General features: G+C 42.7%; 1 protein-coding gene across 3 annotated transcripts; it reads left to right on the top strand.

Moving 5' to 3' along the window:
• Positions 1–406: 406 nt before the first annotated feature.
• On the top strand, positions 407–6,783 carry adcyap1b (adenylate cyclase activating polypeptide 1b). 3 transcript variants are annotated; one of them, XM_049001019.1, is made up of 7 exons: positions 420–743; positions 1,150–1,254; positions 2,400–2,534; positions 2,980–3,084; positions 3,748–3,882; positions 4,362–4,482; positions 6,599–6,783. In XM_049001019.1, the coding sequence occupies exons 2-7, from the start codon at positions 1,151–1,153 to the stop codon at positions 6,605–6,607; spliced, it is 609 nt and encodes a 202-aa protein (XP_048856976.1). In that variant the 5' UTR covers positions 420–743; position 1,150; the 3' UTR covers positions 6,608–6,783. The 3 variants fall into 3 exon arrangements, with proteins under 3 accessions (XP_048856975.1, XP_048856977.1, XP_048856976.1); XM_049001018.1 differs by lacking the exon at positions 6,599–6,783 and having other exon boundaries at positions 407–743; positions 4,362–5,092; XM_049001020.1 differs by lacking the exons at positions 2,980–3,084; positions 4,362–4,482; positions 6,599–6,783 and having other exon boundaries at positions 411–743; positions 3,748–4,077.
• The last annotated feature ends 13,575 nt before the right edge of the window (positions 6,784–20,358 follow it).

The raw sequence follows: 20,358 nt of genomic DNA, 5'->3' as shown, positions 1-20,358 counted from the left end.
TGATTTTAACACTATTAAGATGTACAGCTCCTGTTAATTCTCACCCCCTGCAAAATGCAACACAAAGAAACCGTCCCGCTGGTCTCACATGATCGCAGGCATGTAATGTCTCTGCATAGCAACAAAATTAAATGCAACAGTAATGAATATTATTAAAATATCGAATCATTTATAGCTCCTAAAACAGATATTGAAATTTAATTACTTAAGATACATTAAAGCCCCCTCACGCAAAATGACCTCAGATGACCGAAATATTGTATATGACACATTGCCAGACAATAACATACATCCTTTGTCTGAAAATTACGTTTTCATACTACACATCCTTGGGAGGCTTATGACTCTGAGTTGTTCATCGATGAAGAAGGAAAAGTACTATTATATTCCGGGAGGAAGGGTTGATGACGTCTGTAGCATCCTTAATGTGACTTATGAAAAAGGCAAAGCCGCCGGATTCATGAATAAAAATCCGAGGGAATTAGACCGCAGAACAAAAAGTTTCGGCGAAAGATAATATGTAGACAAATGCTTACATTCCTTTTCAGGGAGCCGTGTTTGTACAGAAATCCGATATCTGCATACTATATATAAAAGTGTGGAGGGCTGGACACGCTAACGGGCACATAAAGAAAGGACAGGGGCGCTTTAGTGAAGAAGTGGCGTGAGAAAGATTTTATCTCATTCCCACCGTCTCAGCCGCGCCCGGATCGCATCCACTTCTACTCTCTACTCCGCAATAGGTATGTGGCGATCTTCGGTATTTCAAACAGGCAAAAAATCTACAGGCATGCAACAAAAAATGGAAATATTTAGCGAAGAAACTTGGAAAGATTTGGGGATGCACAAAAGCAAGTGAAACAAATGCGGGATTCACCTTTTTCTACATTACGCCTGCCTCTCGTTTTGATTTAAGCGTGTTACCCAAAGGATATTATTATAGTTGCATGCAAAAAGTTCATTTAAGGGGTAACATTTAACGTTTTTGCACTGTGCATTTTCCCTCCGAATTCGAAAAAGAAATGATTCGAGCAGATACTGTAATTTGGTTAACACTTTTGTTCGTTGTATATTTTAGTTTTTTATGTGGGTTGAACGATGTATAGTTCGTGCTGTATGAGAATTTTAACTTTCTTATTTCTTTCGCAGAATGGCAATGTCTAGTAAAGCGACTGTAGCGTTACTCATCTACGGAATCTTTATGCACGGCAGCGTCTTCTGCTCACCTATCGGGCATAGTTACCCTAATATTAGGTACGTAACGGCGGATTCATTCATTGTTTACGGTCGAAATGGTGTTTCTGGTTGCTGATGTGGCCACCTTACAGGATATAGAATGCTATTTTTAGGCAGGTGCTGAGTTACTTTAGACGTGGAAAAATAGCAACAAAGACAAACAAGACGTGATATATTGGAAAGAAATTTTCAAAGCGAATATTTTTGAACGCGCGTCCATTAATTATAAGAAGAATAGAATACGATACGCTATGTGATAAAAAAAAGCATGAAGCATTTCGTATTGCATAGACAGTTTTAGAAGCATTCCGTTGTTTAGAATGAATTTGTCTAATAATAATTCTATGTAGGCTAAATGATATAGGAACATAATCCTGTTTATTCCAAGAACAATTTGAATTATAAGATACTTTACATGGTTAACTGGCAGCTGGGATGTAATTAATAGTGCATGGCACTAAAAATAAAGGAGGTACTTTATAAGAAAAGTAGACGATTCGTGGGAATTTGTGCACGCGAAAATGAGACGCGAAGAATGTCTCCACTGACTGTTGAACAAAACGCATGGTCGCCCTTAAGGCTGTCGCTTCACAAGGATGAACTTGTGCACTATTCTGAATAATATTTTCGATTATACAATTTTATCAAGCTAAATTCGTTTAATCTCGAAATTCCTAAGCACCTTGCTTCAGTTATCGGGGCATATTTTAATACAATAAAGGGAGAAAAATCGAAAGTTTCAATAATTCAAGACGATATGTCTTTATGTCTCGTGAACGCTAGTCCCCGGTCCATATGTCTGCTACAATCAGGCTGCAATCTTTATGCATATTTTCCCTCGATACATTTAATTATTTGAAGTGCAAATTATATCGGAAAACATGTGTTTTTCGTTCAGTGCTCTCTATATGTATGGGAAAAGCCAAATCAGTTAGAGTTTATTATTAATCTTGTATTTTACCCTGGGGACGTCTGAATCCGATAGATGATATTTTGTCCGTTCTTTTAATACTAATTCATTTAATATGTAGTACAGACCGCCGTGATCATGACAATGCACTTGCCACCACAATTATAAAGTTAGTGCAAAATTCACTATACCGTGTGTATTATTATTATTATTATTACTACTATTATTATTATTATTATATTTTTTGTTACAGACTTGAAAATGAGGTTTATGACGAGGACGGGAATTCGTTACCCGACATGGCTTTTGACGGTGATCAAATTACTATACGAAGCCTTCCATCCGTCACTGACGACGTATTTACTTTATACTACCCACCGGAGAAGAGGTGATTTGCTATCTTACACATTCTCTCTATTCACTCCGGACATTTCATTAGTGGGGAATATTTGTTTTCTGTTAAACGTTTTATTTCTGTTACTTGTTTTGTATATGTTTTCTTTTTGTCTCGTTAGCTAAATGTGCTGTCCAGATTGAGTTTTATTTGTTAGCGCCAGGAATACCAAAAAAGGCAGCAGCTAGAGCCATCCTTTTGCCAATTAAGTAATCGATTAATTAGGATAGAACAAGAAGGTAAAGTTTATTAATTCATTTCACTGATAACAGATAGATTCCCTTGGCCTCAGATACCCCCTATACAAAATAAATTAGTGGATCAACCTAGTAAACGAACATGGCCAATAGTGCTGGCCAGTACATGGCAGATTGATTTGAAGGTGTTGCCTCTCCGCTGGGTGACTGACGGTCTATGTGTTTGGCGTTTATTGTCCCAGAACGGAGAGGCATGCAGATGGAATATTTAATAAAGCCTACAGGAAGGTCTTGGGTCAGTTATCAGCAAGGAAATATCTGCATTCACTGATGGCAAAGCGTGTAGGGTAAGGATTTTTCTTTTAAGCGTTTTCCTTGGTCAAACTGTACGGTCCCGAATAATCGTTTATGTTGAGTATGTGATTATTATTTTATTATTTTTTTAATTTTATTCCCCTTTTCCTATTGTTCACGAGCCAAATAAGTTTCCCTTTTGTGTGTATGTATGTGTGTGTGTGTTATGTTGGGGCGGCTCCCGCGTCCATTATACGCTAAGAATGAATATTTCATCACTCTGAATGTATTTTATATTATATATACATATATTTAATAGAAAAAAGCTGCGCTCTGTGTGAGATTGAGCTATGACCGTTATGCTTAAGAAGCGCGTAAAAATGTCGCTGTCGACATTGTGCCTTTAAGAAACATTGGTCTGCATCCACGTGGCTGAATACATTTAATTTTTTGGTATGAATAATGTATATTCGCACTGTCTCTGGGGGTCAAAGACAGACATGTGGTAAATACCGAGTGTCTCGTAGGCATCGAAAAAAATAATTTGGCAAGGACTGTATGAAAAGCGCAACGCATAAGAATATATATTTTTATTGAAGTGGAACGGAAATGTTTCTTTTTAAGTCGGGGGTTCTTCAGGTTAATATACATTTAGTCCCTAGGGAAGGGACAAATATCATGAAATTTAGACAACATCCTGGTTTTCCGTTTTGCAGTGGAGCGAGCAATTTGGAAGACGATTCGGAGCCTTTGTCCAAAAGGCATTCGGATGGCATCTTCACAGACAGCTACAGCCGCTACCGAAAACAAATGGCTGTCAAGAAATATTTGGCAGCGGTCCTGGGGAAAAGGTATAGACAGAGATTTAGAAACAAAGGACGCCGGCTATCCTATTTGTAGCGTTGATAATCCAAACTGTCTCCTGTGTACAGCCTTGAGATCAAGTCATTTTGAGATAACTGAACAATCAGTGGATCGCCCATGTGTTCTTTAAACATGTATTTATGTATGAAGTAAAGCCATTAAAATGAATATTTTGATAATAATATTGTTTTTCTTTTGTACAAAAAAGCACTTGAGACCACACAGATCTACTTTGTGGGCCAGTCTATTAGTTTACCTATAGCTATATATATATATATTTATTAAGTCCTATAATAAACAGAGGGAAAAAAGTGCACATCTACATGCACCTGAAACGTGTCTTTTGAATATATAACTATATACATATATACATAAAATAAATAGTTGAAAAAGACAATCAATGCATTGAATGTTACATTTATTTTTATAACTGAAATTAAGAGCATAGTGTTTTTATTTACAACAGCCCTGAAGACTTTAATTTTCACCATATTCTACAAGACATAGACTTTGATGCCCTCCCGGATGGGGATGAGTTTGAGGCTATTTTGGGAGACTGGCTGAAACAGTTTTCTCCCGAATTTCCGGTGAGTTCCGAGGCTTTTCCCGAGGCCTGTTCACGGGGGCTCCTGCCCCCCCTCCCTTTCTCCTCACCTGAACTATCCCCTCCTTTTTTCCACTCCAAGTATACAGTCCGATTTCCCCCTTTCCTGGTCTGTGTTTCTGTTTTTCTAACAAAATACATCGACATACAAGCATACATATCATATATCTATGTATATGTATGTATGTATCTGCATAGTCAGATTTTCTGACCACTTTCCTCTTTTGAAATCATGGACAGTGTTGATATACGCTCCGTAAAGTTACATCAAAATATCAGTGACATGCATCCATTATCCAGGGGGCGACTGGCATTAGAAACCTAAGGGAAAAAATAATTCATTTATCTTTTGTAAGCTCTGTCATAACACATGTTCCAAAGAGGGAAACCCGCAGAACCTACTAGAACAAATTAAAAGCTTCGGCTTCCTGCATTAATGCTCACTCTTATGAGGGTGGGACTCAACCCTAAAACCATTTCTCACAAAGTGACATGTGTTTCTCTCTAAGTGCTGGTCATGTGTTTAAGAAGCTTCAGAAAAACAAGAAAAAAAAAAAAAAACCCTTGAAAATATGTTTTGTTGTTTTATTTTTGTGTCGTTCCTCATGAAAAAAGTACCATGGTGGGTCAGCGTGTCCCAAAATATAGACGGACAGTCATAACACAGGAACGATGCTGTTTTTTCTCAAAAGAGAACAAACGACAGTCAAAGAGACACGTGGTACTTTTTCTGTGAGCCGTTTTAAGTTCTCACAAACAGTTTTACAACTGGATTCTTCTGGTCTGTCTGCTGTTCATAACTTTATTGTCATGTAAAACACTGTAACGATAGAACAGATAATTAAAGTAATTGTGATAGCTTGTGATTACCTGCACCCTATATCACTCGTAAGATTTTTTCTTTTCCTCTCACTGATTTTGCTGATGTTATTTCCACTTCATTTGCTGTGCTAAATGTATGACTTTTTATTTTGTCGATTGTGCTGCCTGTCTGCCTCCGTAACGGAGTGTTAAACATGAATCAGAATCCCTCCTCTCCCATGAGGGTTGATAGCTCAGGATAACGCTGAACAGGACCTCAGTGTCAGTGTTTTTCAGGATCAGACTTGGGATTCAAGAGTCCAATTATTTGGAAATTTGAAAGAATCCATTCTGTACATGGGACTCTGTGTCTACCGATAAGTTGTAAAATTGTAAAATTGTACTCTGTCTAAATTCTACACCTTGAAGTTAGGAAATGACACCAGATATCCTAATTTTTTCACACTATTTGTTTTTTTTTTCATTCAGATGAAAAGTGAATTAGGGAAGTCTTGAAAGCCACACCCAATACAGCTGAGATTGTGTCTTCGATGGCATATTATAATCCATTTCATGCGAGTGTCCTTCTTTGTAAATTCCCAAAAAATGGTCAGAGAGAAATGGCCGTGGTTTTTGTGTGTGAATTGTGAAAAGGTTTATGAATAGAGCTCATTGAGAGAGAGAGAGAGAGAGAGAGAGAGAGAGAGCAAGAGAGAGAGTGAATGAAAGAGAGAGAGAAGTATATAGCAGAATATGCTGATATAGCAAGGGATGGACTGAGTTGACTCAGTGAGAGGGTAAACCCAGACAGGGGCTACCACGCCCCTTTGCCACACTTCCCTATTGTGTAGACCCCCCCCCCCCCTACTCCCAACTCCCCCAGTTCAGGTTCAACGAGCCTCAATAGCTAAACAAATCCACTTGACCTGTCCTCTTAATCCAATATTTGGACATTTGGAGGGAGAGACAAGGGCTCATCTTTAGCTACGACGGCAACAGAGCTGAGGTGGGAGCAGTAAAAATGTAAATCGGGCCCAGAGCAGGGACCCCTGGAAACCAGGCACCCTCCACCCCTCTCCACTCCCCACCTCCCAGCTATTACCCCCCTGAAAGGAAGGAAATACCACCCACCCCCCCACCCGGTAAAGGACGTGGGGATCTTCAAACCCATCCACCTGGTTGAGCCTTATGAGCAAAAAACAATAACGAAAAAAAAAAAACATAAGCAAAAGATTCGATCTGTGCCTGAGTCGTTTATACATGAAATCAATCTCTGTTTAATTTTGCATCCCCTCCAGGCTTTGTGACGCAGGAGGCTGCGGCTTTGGTGCCTTTCCTCAACTATAAACTCGCCACCGGTCACAGATGGCTCTTTAGTAGCCCTTCAATGCTGCGAAAATCTTCGGCTTACTTTCCTGCCCCCCCCCCCATTTCTTGTCTTGTACCCTGCCGATCGCTACTTGGATTCCATAGTTGCGGGATTAGGTGTAGAGAGCGGCTTTTTTCCCCATTTGTTTCTATCATTCTTTGAGTATACTATCTTTCTATTCGTCCATTCTGCACCTGTTTATGACATGTAGATTAGACCTTATGAGTTACCTGCAAGCGTCCTGCATCCCCACCGTTTGAACGCCTGATGTGTATCGTTTTTTTGAAAGCTCCGAAAGCCTTACAACGTGAAGATTAAACTTAAAAAAAAAAACATATATACATATATATATATATATATTGTGTGGAAAGTTAATCCTAGCCAGTAATCTCGTTATAATTACATACGGACACCCCACTGGGGGTAACGTTGATAAATGTCTAAAAAAAAAAAAAAGGTGTTGTAAGATTTGTATGAATAAATTTTTGTAAACAACAGAATTCCGTCTAATCTTTGACGCGTGCTGCTGTTGTCGGTTCCGCTGAAGGGATCACGTCGTGTGACGCTGAACTTTGATTCTCTGCTTCTACTTGCTGTAAGTGATCCATAAGGCAGGAGCAAGGATTGGCTCAAATTTTCCATCCATAGAAGCTTCTTGGCATTTCGGTGATCCTGTTTTGTTTCCTGAATGACGCCGGAGATCACTGGCAGTCCAAATTACACTAACAACACTGCTTTACTATGTATCCTTGCTCTCACACAGTTCATAAACAAACTATTGAAGTGACAATGAACTCTTCTTTCCGCTTGCACAGCAAATATCCGAAAAAAAAAACAATAAAATTGTTAGCTGGCTTTCAAAATCAATCATTTGGGGGTGTTTAAGAGTATTAGCCATCGAGCGGCGTTAATACTTTTCGATGCATTGCCAAAGCATTACATCACTTCAAGCTGCAAACTTTTGAGTATTACACACGGGTATAGTCATGCTTAGAGGCACATGAAAGTGAAACTAGTGTGGGGATTTGATCTTAATTACTCTCCGCCCAACTTGTAACTAAAATGAAACCCAATTACGATCGATCGCAATCCCATGAACCTCTGAACGTGTTTATTGCCGAGACATCTCTGGCCATCAGGCGGGTCAGCGCCCCACAGTGTGTCCTGCCGTGGTTTGGACCATCGAGAAGCCTCATTTCATTGAGTTGTCAAGCCTTCACATTTGCATTTATGTGTTGTGAGGTCAGAGTGCTTGTGTAGTGGGCTGTCCATTTACCTGTCCAAGAATCCTCTGGGAAAGCGATTTACTGGCTCCCTAGCAAACTCACACGTGTGATCAAGATGACTTTTCTGAAGAGCACTCTGTTATTATGAGAAGATAATAATTCACAAATAAATATATGGTGTATCTTGACATAGTAGTGATTTCTTTCATTCCTGTGTTTTGATCTTTTTTTCCCCCTTGTTCTCAAATTTTTTTATGTGCTTGGACAGTTAGGGCTGCGGTGATTTGATGTCTCTCCTGGGAAACAGATTGAGAGTCTATCAGGAAACGAGTGAACATATTCGCTCGTTAAGGACGATCTGCCACTATATTCCACATATAGAGTCAGGATGATGGGAAAACACCCGGAGGGATTCCACACAACCGCGGCACGAACTTCACACACAGACAGAGCGGGGGCCGTGTTCCAACCTACATGTCTGGAGGTGTGAGGTGATGATGCCACCCGCTGGGACTGCGTGTCACCCCTTGTCACTGTACCAGCAGTTTCCAGCAGTTCGAAACCCCTCCTATAAAAAGCAGCTACGCTTTCCCAAAATACTCACACCTGGCCCAGTGTTTACAGTGAAAATCCAAAGCTTGTAATTACCTATTCAATTATTTATGCGGTGTTGTGACAATGCTGGAAATGCCAGCTGTATATTTGAGCAATATTATAAAAGTGGACTTTGCCGTTCTTGACGGCACTGTGGATGTGTCTGGTCTCAACACTATACCAAGACCCTCCTGATTCTGTGAGAAACCCCAGATCCCTAATCATTACATATGGCAGACCTAAGATCTCTAACCTCCATACATGGGTGTCCCAAGATCTCTAACCTCCATACATGGGTGTCCCAAGATCTCTAACCTCCATATGTGGGTGTCCCAAGATCTCTAACCTCCATATGTGGGACTCCCAAGATCTCTAACCTCCATACCTGGGAGTCCCCTGATATCTAACCTCCATACGTGGGAGTCCCCAGATCTCTAACGTTCATATGTGGGAGACCCCAGATCTCTAACCTCCATACGTGGGTGTCCCAAGATCTCTAACCTCCATACCTGGGAGTCCCCTGATATCTAACCTCCATACGTGGGAGTCCCCAGATCTCTAACGTTCATATGTGGGAGACCCCAGATCTCTAACCTCCATACGTGGGTGTCCCAAGATCTCTAACCTCCATATCTGGGAGTACCCAGATCTCTAACCTCCATATCTGGGAGTACCCAGATCTCTAACCTGCATATGTGGGAGACCCCAGATCTCTAACCTCCATATGTTTGAGACCCAAGATTTCTAACCTCCATCCTTGGGAGACTTCAGTTCTCTAATCTCCATATGTGGATGACCCCAGATCTATAACCTCAATAACAGTATATGAATGCTAGAGATCTGGGTATCTCGCTTGTACGGAGGTTACAAATAAGGAATCTCCCACATACACTTTCAGAAAAAAGGACCAAAATTGTGTACCGTTGCTTGTCACTGGGGCTGTACCCTTGTAATTGTACCATTTAAGGTACAGAAATGGATTCCGAGAAACATCCCAAAGGTACAATCAGCATTAATGTACAATCAATGGTACAGAAATGTTTCATAGAGTATCTATACCTTAAATGGTACAATTGCCTACAGTTATGGTTGCAATTGGCAGACCCATGAGTGTATAGCCACAGTGGCAAGCAAAGGCACAAATTTGTATCCATCCATCTTCACAGAATTGGGGTGGGCTTCAATCCCCTGATCCAGGAGATATGAGGCAACGGTGCTGCCCACTGTGCCTCTGTGCTTCCAAAGAGTACGACTTAAATTTAGCCTGACTAATACAGTGCAAATGTACTGAACGCCCCTAATGACTCAAAGGACCTATGATTAATTAGAAAAGAGGTTTAACTGGTACTGAATGCACTGCATTAGAGGTGTGAACGTCTGTGGGCACCAGCTACAAGAGTCAGCTCTTGACTGCAGGCTTATATTGTGTTGCAGGCCTTGAGATTTGAATGCTCCTGTGCAGGACCACAGGGATCAGGCCAAGATGAGTGTTTTTCCTCATGCATAAGGCCCCGCCAGGTGGTTAACGGTCAACGGTCAGAGGATTAGACTGAGCAGCGAACCACTTGTTAGATGTTCCTCTCAAGTGAAACCAGAGCTTCATGGGGAAGCTGAAGTGAGTCTGCTGCCATGTTCAATCACGGAGACGCCCGATTCCTAGCAGTGAAGGCTAATGCGGGATACCCTGGTCTACAGGGAGAGGCAGCTTGTCACATCCTGACAGCCTGACAGCTTCCCCCTCCCTGCCACCCCCGCTCCCCCCAATAGAGAAGTCGCTCCCCATCGGTCATCTGCCAGCCACGAACTCACGGAGGGTTCCGCAGTATCCGACGGCAGCCGTTTCTAAGGAGATTGGTGTGTGTTGGTGTGTGATTGATGGCCCAGCCCACCTCTAAATAAAACTGGCAGGAAGGCGAACAACGTGCAGTTCCCTCAGTCCGGGCCTGTCTACTGAGCTCTCTCTAAGATGACATGTATGGCCTCTGAGGTGGTTTGGCCTGTGATGGGCACCACCCATGATTTTTAGCAGCTTAATTTGACCCTTAACCACCTGCTACAGGACAAACATCATACACAAGGTATCCAAAGTGTAATCTCATGACCTCCTGTTATTTCACTGCCTCTGCTGCTTCTATACCAGGATCATCTCTTACATTGCTCATCCACCTCTTCTAGAACCTTTGGGAAGTTCCTACAGATCTTGATATTAATACTAGGACTGGTTATGAGAAGACGATGAGCCTGAGATCAAAAAAAACAGGCTGTGTTTAACAGCATACAAAGGGGATTTGTAACTCCGTCAGCGTTTCTAGTGTGTTCTATCGGGTTTGAAAGGGGGTCGGTTCCCTGCATGGTGTCTTGCAGCCTCTGTCGTTGGCAGAGATCGAGCAGAAGCTATAGCTAACGAGGCCCATTTTCAAGTAGGCGGGAGAGAAAAGAGACCCAACGGCGTTAGTCTGTGTTTAGTAATGCTGTTGCATTCTGGGTGGCTTAGATGGCTCTTCTATTAGTGTTTGCCTGCTTATGTGTAAAACTAGTTACTCTGCTATATCTCAAAAAATTCTGTGGGCCCCATCTGATCCGGCTGCATCTTCAGAGTTACAGAAACGGAATTGGGAGAATGACAAGAGTTAAGTATTTTTATCAATTAAAATGGCTCCTGTGGTGGTTTGTGTAATGCTGGTCACAGAGAGCACTGGAGTTCACCCATCTACTGTCGAGAGACGTTTTTCATGATATGAGGAGGTCACAGATTGCTTCGTTTACATAAACTGCGTTTAGCTATTTCGTCACAGAGTGTGGTAAAGGGAACATTTCCTATTCTGTCATCCATGCCAAAGGCACGACATGTCACTCACGGACCCAATGGTGGCCAGTGTCTCCCCAAACACCATCTGGGAACAAAAGGTCCACTTCCCTTTCATGTCCAGGAATCACTGAGATTTAACACCAGCAAAGTTAGCTGAAGAGGTCGGGGGAATATGGGGAAGCCTTTTGACTGAAAACTGACACACTCTAAACAACAGCAGGAAGATATCTGTATGTTTTTGCTTGCTGACATTGATGGTTCATTTGTGTTTACTGGCTAGTATGTTCGCTGTTTGCCATTGAACTAACAACTGAAAATTAACTGGGCTAATCAACAGGCAGTGCTGGGTTACCCTACAAAACCCAGTTATGTTGAGTGGGACAACAGCATTTGATTGGTAAGAAGTATAGAAACAACAGCTGTCACTCAAACGCGTTTCTATGAATATTCATGACTGGTGGGCGGTCTTGGAAAATTATTGCTTAGCCTTTCCAGAGCAATAATAAGAAAGGCAAACAGAATAGCTAAAAAACAAAAAAAATTAATTAAGCCTTTGGTTACCTGTTGATATTACCAACATGTAACTATGAGGGCAATTTAATAATAGGCTGTGCTCATTAATGGTTAGTGTTGAGGCTAACTTGCACGCTAGTTTATTTGTTCGTATGCTCTGCTAATGCTCTCTAACAGGTAGTGCCAAGGCTAACTTGCACGCTAGTTTTTCTGTTTGTGTGCTCTGCTAATGCTCACTAGCATTTAGCTCTGAAGCTAACTTGCACGCTAGTTTATTTGTTCGTATGCTCTGCTAATGCTCTCTAACAGGTAGTGCCAAGGCTAACTTGCATGTAAGTTAGTTAAATGTTGGTGTGCTCTGCTAATGCTTGCTAAGGGTTAGCATTGAGGCTCATTTGCACCCACATGTGTTTGTGTGTGCCTAATCTGAGTCACCGCTGTGTTTAATGCAGTGTGTCCCCACTGAACCGCTTCCAGCAGCTAGCATTTAGTGGTCGCCTCCTTGTCTCGCCTCCCTCGTGTTTCAATAATCAGCTGCTGTGGACCCTAGTCCCCGCTGTAACGAGCCAGCGATGCCCCCGTGGAGATCACAGCGGCAGAGCACAGCCCAACAGGGGATGGCGTGGTTCAAAGGTGGTGAGCGCCGCTGCGGTGGCCTTCGGCGTGAGATGAACCTTTGAGTGCATGTCGGCCAGGATTACAGATAATGAACTCAAACCGCAGCCCCCTCTGCGGTACAGCGGAAGGTCCGGGGAGTGTAACCTTTCTAGGGTGTCACGCATCCCCCCCCCCCAGAGCGCCCTGACCTTAGCAACCCCCACTTGGGGACAGATGTTTCACAGGTAGTCAACACAATCACCGTCCATTCTGGCAAGCTGCATTATTACTTGTGTTCTGTGCTGCCGCTCATGGAGCAGGACTGACTGAGGTTTAGGTGAAGATCGCACCCCCACCTCTCCTGGGATGCATAATCTCAAGGGGTTGGTTGACGGGAATTCCAGAGGAATTCCAAGTACGTTTTTCCCTGCTCGGGTTTACAGACGCTCCATCGAGGAGCCACCTCTGAAGTTCAACACCAGGGGGTATGGATGAGGAAACCATCTGATGAAGTGTTGGCTTTGAAAGACTTGCGGGGGTCCCCCTGTGCCCCCCCCCCCCCCTCCCAATCCTCCGCCTCCACATGACCTCAGGGGTGTTTGTGTCACACTGGGAAGCAGGCACCCCACTCGCTGGCTGACAGCTGAGCACCCATGCTGATGATCAGTGACTCTGATCCCATCCCCTCAGCCTCGGCCATATCCTCCCTTTACTCAGGTAACTTAATATCAGGGGCCGTTGCCTGGTAACCATCCCCCAGCCCCCATGGAGGGCTGGGGCTGCGGTGGCCTTCTTGGGGCTCTGGCCATATTTCACCATAACGGCTCTCCCTGCAGCCGCCACTGCTGGCTGTAACCACTGGAGATGGAGACAGGAGACACCAGTAAAAGATGTAGCTGGGGAGGGAGGGGGTCACACTTCTCTCATTCCTCCTTTATCCCATCCCTTCATCTTCTTCCCCTCCTCTTCAATCCTCTCTTCTTCCTTCCCTTCCTTCCATCCTCTCATTCCTCCTCTTCCATTTACAGTCCCTCATTCTCTTTCCCTCCAAACATATTCTTACTCCTTTCTTACCTTCTATTCCCCCCCATGTCCTCATTCCCCCCCCCCCAGTAATTACTAAACGTGCTTCTGATGTAGGCAGGTCTCCAACAGACTTGGTGCCCCCCCCCCACCCTGGCAGAGAAGCAGCATTTCTCCCTGAGCAGCTCCCCTAATCTGCCCGTCAGGCAGCAATGCGGATATTTTCCCCACACTGCCAATAGGGCGGCGCCACTCAGCCCAGACCCACAGCAGGACAGCCACCCTCAGCCACCAATCTCTGCATGCCTGTCACTCACTGCGCCATTACCATCCCTTCTTCAGCACTGGTGACGTTTACTCATCACAACAGTGACAGCCGGCGATTCCGAGGTCCCTTCAAGGATTTGTGACGTTAGCCGAAATATTACTGGACAATGTAGGAAAATACTCAGAAAGAGTACTTTACCCAAAACAGGTGCCCCCTTCAGATACAAATAAAAAAAATAATCCTTAATGACTTGCGACCAGTCTTAAAACTCTTTATGTAATAAAGCTTACAAAACAAGCCAAGTCAGTTTCAGCAGGGTCTTTAAAATCATCATCCTGTGATCACCTTGTGGGGGGGGGGGTGGTGTTAGGGTTCAATCAGATCCTACTATGTGTCTATGACATTATTTTAATTATATGCACATCAACCAATTATAATTACCCAAGCATGAGTTCAGAATGTTTGTTTTGTGCTAAGTATAAAGATGGACCCCTCCCCCGAAAAGCGTTATGCAAAGATGCTTCATTCCCTTCTCTGGGGAAGCCCCCATGAGGCTTCTGGGGGACGCCCCCTCAGCATGTTTCCTGTCAGCCGTGAATTCTGGGCACTGGTGTTTGTTTGTTACAATGAAGGGGGTGGGGGATATTTGTTTGAGTGCGGCCAGCCCCGGGAGAGTAATTGTGTGCTGGATAGCAGATTGTATTGTCGAATTTAAGCCCCCTGGGTGCTGGTTAGGGGCGTGTGCGAATGCAGCTTGCATTCAGATGGGGGCAAAGCCCATTTTCCAAATCTCACACGTGGACAGGGTGGGGCTACAGCAGGGCCTACAGCAGGATGGTTGATAGAGATTTAATAGTTAGGCTCCATTGAATGGGGGGCACGGTTTGCTCAGTGGGTAGCACTGATTCTTCTGGGGTTCAGAGACTCGGAGTTTGCCTAATTGGTGCCTCTCGATTACCCATAATGCATGACTGCATGTGGGAATGCGCCCTCTGGCACCAAATCCGGGGTGTTCCACTGCCTGGGATAGGCTCCAGACCCCTCGGTGACCCTGACCCGGATAAGCGCTTAAAAGATGGTTGGATGGCTACATTGCAAAGGACTTCTGGGGTTAGATTATTCAGGTAGTGCTCCGTCATCCTCCGCTCTGGTGCCCGTGGAGAATCCAGACCCACCAACATAAGGTGCCAACAGCACAATGGATGCCAACAGAGGAGACTGACACTTAAGACAAATATTCTAAGACGGCTGCTTATTTCATATAAAAATGCCCCCTGAGCAAAGGTATCAGATGCCCCTCCCACCCTGAGCACATCACCAGACGGTTCACCTCTCTGGAGGACTGACAGGATGACAGACTGAGCTCCGTGACTCGGCCCAATTAGGAAGACACGGCTTTGGGGCGTCACCGGGGTGGGGGGTCAAGCTAGCCAACAGGCTTCTTGAATTGTGTACTCATTACCTGGCTGTCATGTGACCCCTGGAAGCCCCCCACACATAATTATCGATGTCTGGGAGGAGGAAGACCTACGAGGAGCCGATGGGCGCTCTGACTGCCAATCCGGTCAAGGCCAAGTGCTTTGTTAGACCTTTAGTTCTGATAAGCATCTATTTTTAAGAAGCTCTTCCCATACAGTCCCCTTGAAGTGCTACACCAAAAAGAAAACTTAAAACAGAAATCACCAAACAAAACACACACTCATCTACCAAACTTTCAACATGATCAGTCATCGACTATGATGGAACTTTCCAGAAGGAGAACTCAATCCGTATTGATAAGCTTTGATAATCACAGTTTATGCATAAGTGTTTTTAATTCTGTGGGAGAAACATTGTTTATTGATTTAACTAGCGGTGCATCCAAATATCTACTGAATTTACAGTTTATTTAGCAGATGCTCTTACCCAAAGCGACATATAACTACAAGGATAAGGGCCTTGCTGAAGGGCCCAATGGTGACATCACTCTGCTGATTATGGGATTTGAACCAGCAACCTTCAGATCACAGACATCCACTGAACCAAACATCACCTTGGAAGAATTTTTGGTTTGTCTTGTCACTTGAGATGCTGCAATATCAAAAATGTTCCACGACAGTCTTACCTTTCAAGCTGAAACTAATTTAATAACATAACATTAGATTTCCATTAAAATGACCTCATAATTACTTGCATAATCATCTACATTCATCCTTCAGCAAAGCCAAATGCCACCCCTCGCCAGAAAACCAAAATCACATTATTTGGAGTAACAAAACCAATATTTATCATAATAAACAATTTGTAAGTACAAATAATTTTTTTTCCTATTTTGTGAACAGAACAAAGAAGATGTTTTGGACACAAACTTCAAAATCACAGGACAACAAATTATCCATTAAATAGATGGGTAAAACATCCAGGAAAAAAATATTAAATCTACAATTCCTTGCCTCAACTCACCAGCTTTGCAAAAGTACAACTTCTAAATAGATACATAAAAGTGGTGCATTTTATGCTGTGAAAATATTTGGCTGGCTGTAAATTGCATGGAAATGTTTACCCTCCACATAATAAACTAATAGTCAGAAATAACTTCAATAATAAAAAAAAAAATTAATGACTGGTGGGTCCTAAGATATGATGATTGTGAACGATTTGGAGAGCACACCAGATATACAAATATGAGAATTCATGCAAAGTTTAAAAATCGAAAACATTAAATATTTCCCCAAAGGTTGGAGTTAGAGATAAATTAAATTTTACATTTGTTAAAGAATGGGTTATTCTAAAGAGCTTGTTGATATATAACAATTAGCTTAGCATGCACACCGGTATATGTTGGTATATAACATTTAGCATGCAGACTGGAATATGCTGGTAATCTGTTCCTGGAACTGTGACAGAGTCACATTACCATCCAACCATCCACTATATCGCTCTCTTCTCTGGTGGAAAAAGATGACCAGTCGGAGATTTAATGGTGTGGGTCTGTGTGTTTTCTCTCTATTCTCTCTATAAATCTCTGTAACGTTTATATATTTCATATGTCCATCACTGACAGCCCCCCCCCCCCACCCCAGACATTTGCCACCTCGGCAAGGACGAGTCTCCCAGCTCCTTTCATCACCTTGCCGTAACGACGACGATGCTGTCACATTCCGAAACCTGGCTTTGACACCCTATGACGGTCGTCTCAAAGCGCCGGTTTACTAAGCATAGGGGTCGGTGCCCAGCTGAATGCAGAGCCGTGCTCCGCCCCTTCTTAACGTGCTTGTTGTATCCTGCGAATCGGCCTCTAATATTGGATTTTGACATTTCTACACATCCCTTCCTTTGACTGCGCAGAGGGATCAAAGCGGGTCTGGACTCAGTGGACATTTCTCTAACAGCATTCCCAAATCGCATCTCCCCAGTTATTGTTTCTGAAATTATATTTCTAAAAAACATGATTTGCTGCCTTTTGGCTGATCCTGACACCCCAGTCCCTGTACTGGACCTCAGCAAACCTAAGGACTGAGGACTCCCACGAGGCCTTGATCTCGAGACCCCCCAGGGGTTGCCTGCTGAGACTGAGGTCACCACTGTTAATGATATCCCCAGCATGTCCCTAACCAATGCTGACCATGTGCGTGTTTTCATCCTAAGGGGATTAATATCCCGGAGGGGGCGGGGCTATGAGTTGTCCCACATCCCTGGTCAACCCCCTGGCTCATTTCCGGACCACGGTCCATCCACCAGGGGTGATTCTAGGATTACTTTAAAAATGAGGCTACGATACATACAGAGGGGCCAGCCAGATCGTCAGCCAATGAAATGTTTTGAATTAGTGAGTGACGGGGGAGGGGGGCAATCAGCTTTCAACTGGTGCCAATTAGAGGCCTCGCCCCTGCATACCCCTTGTTATGATGGAACACGCTCTAGCTAAACTCATAAATATTTCAGGATCTGGTGTGGCGTGATGCATAATTCAATTGTTTATTCAGAGAGAAACAGACAAACAGGGTATATTTCCAGAACGTGGTATTCTAATTTGTTTGAAATCCCTGGGTATTTAATGCTTTTATTCTATTTTTTCCCAGCAGAGTGATTCAGTACAAATGGGGGAACCCCAAACTAAAAACAACCTTTCCCAGGAAGCTGGGAAAGCATATGATTAGTCTCCGGGTCACTGCACCTGTTCGTAATTATCTGCCCCTCCCATTTTGATTAATTTGCTTGAATTAAAAACAACAGCAACAAAAATAATTTACAGTGTTCCCTAGCTTGTTTGCCAAGCATGGAATCTTGCCCCCCCCCCCACTTTGTAATCTAGCTCTGCAGCTTAAATGAGCTTTTCATTGATTGATTTTTCACATAGCACAATGAGGCAGGCTGTGATGCCACTGCTGTGGTGTGTAGAAAACCGGGCTGTGTGTGTTCTCAGTGAACATGTCCTGTGTATAACAGGGGCGATTCTAATATTTTTCAAGATGGTGGGCATAAGAAGAACCATAATTCACATAGAGGGGCTAATTTTATCATTAGCCAATCATACGTCTTAAATTGGCGAGTATCAGGGAAGCGGGCTTTCCAGGGGCCAATCAGCTTTCATTTGGGGGCCAGCAACCCTCTGGCCCCACCCTATTTACGGCCCTTGTATTTATATATCCATAATATATCACAATATATCTTGAAAGTCGAAAAATCTGACTAATTAAAACTAAGGACTAAAAGCAATCTGTCTTTTTTTATGAGGGTTTGAAGATGTTTCCAGAATAGAGGAGCACAGGATCTGCAGATCAGTGTAGGACTTGTTATATTCAGGCTATAGTGCTGGCCTGATGCAGCAGAAAGGAAGATCTGCTCCCTGATGGTAAGTGTGAAATCAAGCTCAATTATAGTTATAATAACAAGGAATTACGGTAATAAATAAGAAAATGCAATACATATTAGATAGATAGATAGATAGATAGATAGATAGATAGATAGATAGATGTCAGGGTCAGCACCCGTCTGATCTTGCCCTTCGTGTCTCTTCCTCATTTAGCCAGCAGGTGTCGCTGGCCATCCTGTCTTGTCATTTCTTGTCTGATGATCCTTGTGTGTTTCCCTTGCTCCCTGGATTAACAGGCTGAGCGTGTGTCACAGAGGCTGTAAGCCAGCAGTTGTAGGTTTGAGGCCAGACTCACCTATTTTGTTTGCTTATTGATTTACCCTTAGTTTAATACTGTTTATCCCTGTGTTTAATCTGTCTTGTTTATGGTTCTCTGCCCCTGCCTTGATTATGCTGTTTTACTTGTTTCTTGATTTTTCTCCTAGTGCATTTGCCATTGTTTCCTTAGTTTCTGGTCTTGTAAGTTCCTTAGTTCTGTGTTCATTAGTGTAAGTTTCTTCAGCGGTGTCTTGTTGCCCTGTGCCCTTGTTGATTGATTGTTTGCTTCAAACCTGCCTTTTATTAGTCCTCATTATCATTGTATTTAAGTGCCTTTGTTCATTTCCCCAGTCAGTCATCGTGTTAGTTCGTGTCAGAATGTGTATGGTCAGTTACTGTGTGTTTGATACTCTGTTCCCTTGGCCGCTTCTGCTCCCTGTGTTGCTCTGCTCCCCTGTGTTGTCCTACAGTGTCTTGTAGTTAGTTCTTGTTTTCCTTGTTTGCTTTTGACCCCTTGTGGCCCTTTATTTCGTGCCTTCCCCAGTGTTCAGTTCCCTAATAAACCCCTATTGTCTTGTGAGCCACCAGTGGATCTTCACCTTCTTTTCTTGACTGTACCATGCCCCGTGTCCATGATAGATAGATAGATAGATAGATAGATAGATAGATAGATAGATAATTCAATTTGAAAAACTTTATAACACATCCAATTGTGCAATCACAAATTAAATAATGCAGTTATGGGATGAAAGGGAAGTCGCCCACCCAGAGTCAACGAGATAAAAGTGCATACAAGGTACCTAATGTACCTATGGCAAGTATTACTGCCTCGTAATACTAGTGTTACACAGCACAGAGAATGAAGATGAGGCTTATAATAATAGCATACATAATGATTATGATTACACTTTTATTGATCGTACATTTTATTAATATACTAATGTCTATATATATATATATATATATATATATATATATATATATATATATATATATATATATATAGCTAATTATACATTTACTTCATATGTTATTGTTCTAATATAATGGTTACATACTTTTTGCACAGTGTCATTTATTAGTACCTGACGAAAGGCTGGAATGGCTGGAGATTCAAAGCCAAGTACGGAGATCCCGGGGGTTGCTGACAGCTCGACATTAACGACCCGTAAATATTTAACCGCTAGAAGTAGTATAATTGTATGCCATGTATAAGGCTAACGATTAATAATTTAGAGCCTATATACATAAATTAGGCACATTATATTTAGAAATACAGCACTAATAATAATAATAATTCTTCGCAAAAATAGCTAAGAATTATTATGAGAGAGTGTGGCAGCTGCCGTAAATAGCGAATAATTTCATTATGACTGTTAATAAGCTCGTATGTTCATATTTCTGGCTTGGTGCTTTTAATCACAATCAGGACGCTTTCACGGTCTCCCCGCGTGCGTGTCTCGCGGCGTCCTTGCGCTCTATCTTTATAGGTATTTTTGTGTGATGAACAGTTCAGCGGGAGGGAATATATAAAAAAATGCTGTAG

This window comes from Brienomyrus brachyistius, unplaced genomic scaffold (assembly GCF_023856365.1).
Source record: "Brienomyrus brachyistius isolate T26 unplaced genomic scaffold, BBRACH_0.4 scaffold54, whole genome shotgun sequence".
In the NCBI taxonomy this organism is placed as follows: domain Eukaryota; kingdom Metazoa; phylum Chordata; class Actinopteri; order Osteoglossiformes; family Mormyridae; genus Brienomyrus; species Brienomyrus brachyistius.
Note: the sequence above shows the minus strand (reverse complement) of the source record. Positions and strands in the feature narration are given on the sequence as shown.

Excerpts from the sequence above, each read along its gene's own strand:
- adcyap1b (XM_049001018.1), top strand. The coding sequence starts at position 1,151 with ATGGCAATGTCTAGTAAAGCGACTGTAGCGTTACTCATCTACGGAATC. Across the intron at positions 2,535-2,979 it reads TACTACCCACCGGAGAAGAG|AACGGAGAGGCATGCAGATG; the intron begins GTGATTTGCTAT and ends TTATTGTCCCAG. Across the intron at positions 3,883-4,361 it reads GCAGCGGTCCTGGGGAAAAG|CCCTGAAGACTTTAATTTTC; the intron begins GTATAGACAGAG and ends TATTTACAACAG.